Raw genomic sequence first — 1,459 nt, forward strand, 5'->3', positions numbered from 1 at the left:
TGGGCTTAGGCAATTCTCTTGCCTCAGCCTCCCAAGTAGCTAGGACTACAGGCACCCCCCACAATGCCCAGCTGTTAAGAATTGACTTTTATTTTGCTCAAGCCCTGCCAGCTCAGTCCCCTGTCCCTTGCTGAGCGTGAGCACACCGCTAACAGGAGGCTACCCCTGCAGGCTTCACTCCCCAGGGGACAGCACTGGGCCCAGGAGTGGGGGTGGTAGTGCTGGACTGGCAAAGCTGTGACCCTGGGCGTGGTGCCCTCCACCTCTCCCAGCTGCTTTCTGCTGCCCTGCCCATGTCCATCCACTTGGGATCTGGCCTTGGTCGCTCCCTGCTGGACCTGGGGATGGCACCCTCTGCCCCAAGCACTCAGTGGCATCATCCAGAGCCCTGAGAGACAATTCATGACGGGTTCTTCTTAATTTTGTTATACTGAGCTCTATGGAATTGGTGACAGGGCAGAGAAACCACAGCAGCTCTTATGGTATGGGATGTGGATAGGGGCAGGGAGAGTTTTTGGGCCCTGGGTCTACACCTGCTCATCCTGCAAGGCCTGGGGTGACCTCAGCCACAGGGGCAAGAGGTCCTCACAGCACACTGTCTCCACAGGCTGGCGTGGCATCTTTGCTGCTGCCAGAATCACACAGGACATTTAGGACAGAGGTTATCTGGTAACCTAGTAATGCTGGGCTCATCAATTTATTTTCTGGACTATATTGTGATAATTCTAAAGATAAATAAATCTACCTTTAAAAGTTGTTTTATTTCCACATAGATATGTAATGCTCAAAGACATTGATCTTTGTGTAAACTATACTTCATTGGATGAAATACATTTATTTCTAAACTCACACAAAGATAAATTTGGCAACTCGTCACATCACAGAAGCACTTGCACTCACCTGGACCTTCACATTCTAACCTAGAAGGGGGATCTTAACCTATTAAACATTCCAGATAATAAAACAAATAAAATAAATTCAGAGTGCTTTCACTGGAAATTGCTGACATATTTGAATAATTTGTTTATGTTAAATGCACAAATTTAAGTAGGCAAATATTATGAAGTTGATAACTAATTTAGGTGAGGTTATTTTGAATCACTAGACCATGGAATGGGGAAGTGATAAATTGAGTGTAAATAACTCTCCTCCCATTCCATCCTGTGGGGGGAGATAATGGGAAAACAGAGCTTAAACAATCTCCCCAGGACCTCAGGACCTAAACAGTGGACTTCCTGTGGTTCCCATCACCTCACACTGAATATGGTAGAACAGATAAGGCAGACAGGGAACAGTGAACCTTACCTGTGCTTGACTGTGTGATATTCATTCCACAGGGGAGACTGAGGAATCATATGTCATCAGTGTTGTGGAGAAGAGCCGGGTCCTGGTGGACAGCACCATCTGCCACAATATGGAAAGGTGAGATGGGAGAGTGCCACCTGAGATGTGGGGTAAG

The 1,459-nt window shown here is 47.0% G+C and overlaps 1 protein-coding gene across 3 annotated transcripts in view; it reads left to right on the forward strand.

Annotated features, from left to right (window-relative positions):
- TPO (thyroid peroxidase) overlaps positions 1-1,459 on the forward strand; it is a 35,784-nt gene that overhangs the window by 1,537 nt on the left and 32,788 nt on the right. For all 3 annotated transcript variants that reach the window (XM_003798554.1, XM_003798555.1, XM_012810592.1), the window contains exon 2: positions 1,338-1,422. In XM_003798554.1, coding sequence (XP_003798602.1) covers positions 1,338-1,422 — 85 coding nt within the window. The remainder of the gene's footprint in view (positions 1-1,337; positions 1,423-1,459) is intronic.

Source organism: Otolemur garnettii, unplaced genomic scaffold, assembly GCF_000181295.1.
Source record: "Otolemur garnettii isolate 467f Iridium unplaced genomic scaffold, OtoGar3 scaffold00139, whole genome shotgun sequence".
In the NCBI taxonomy this organism is placed as follows: domain Eukaryota; kingdom Metazoa; phylum Chordata; class Mammalia; order Primates; family Galagidae; genus Otolemur; species Otolemur garnettii.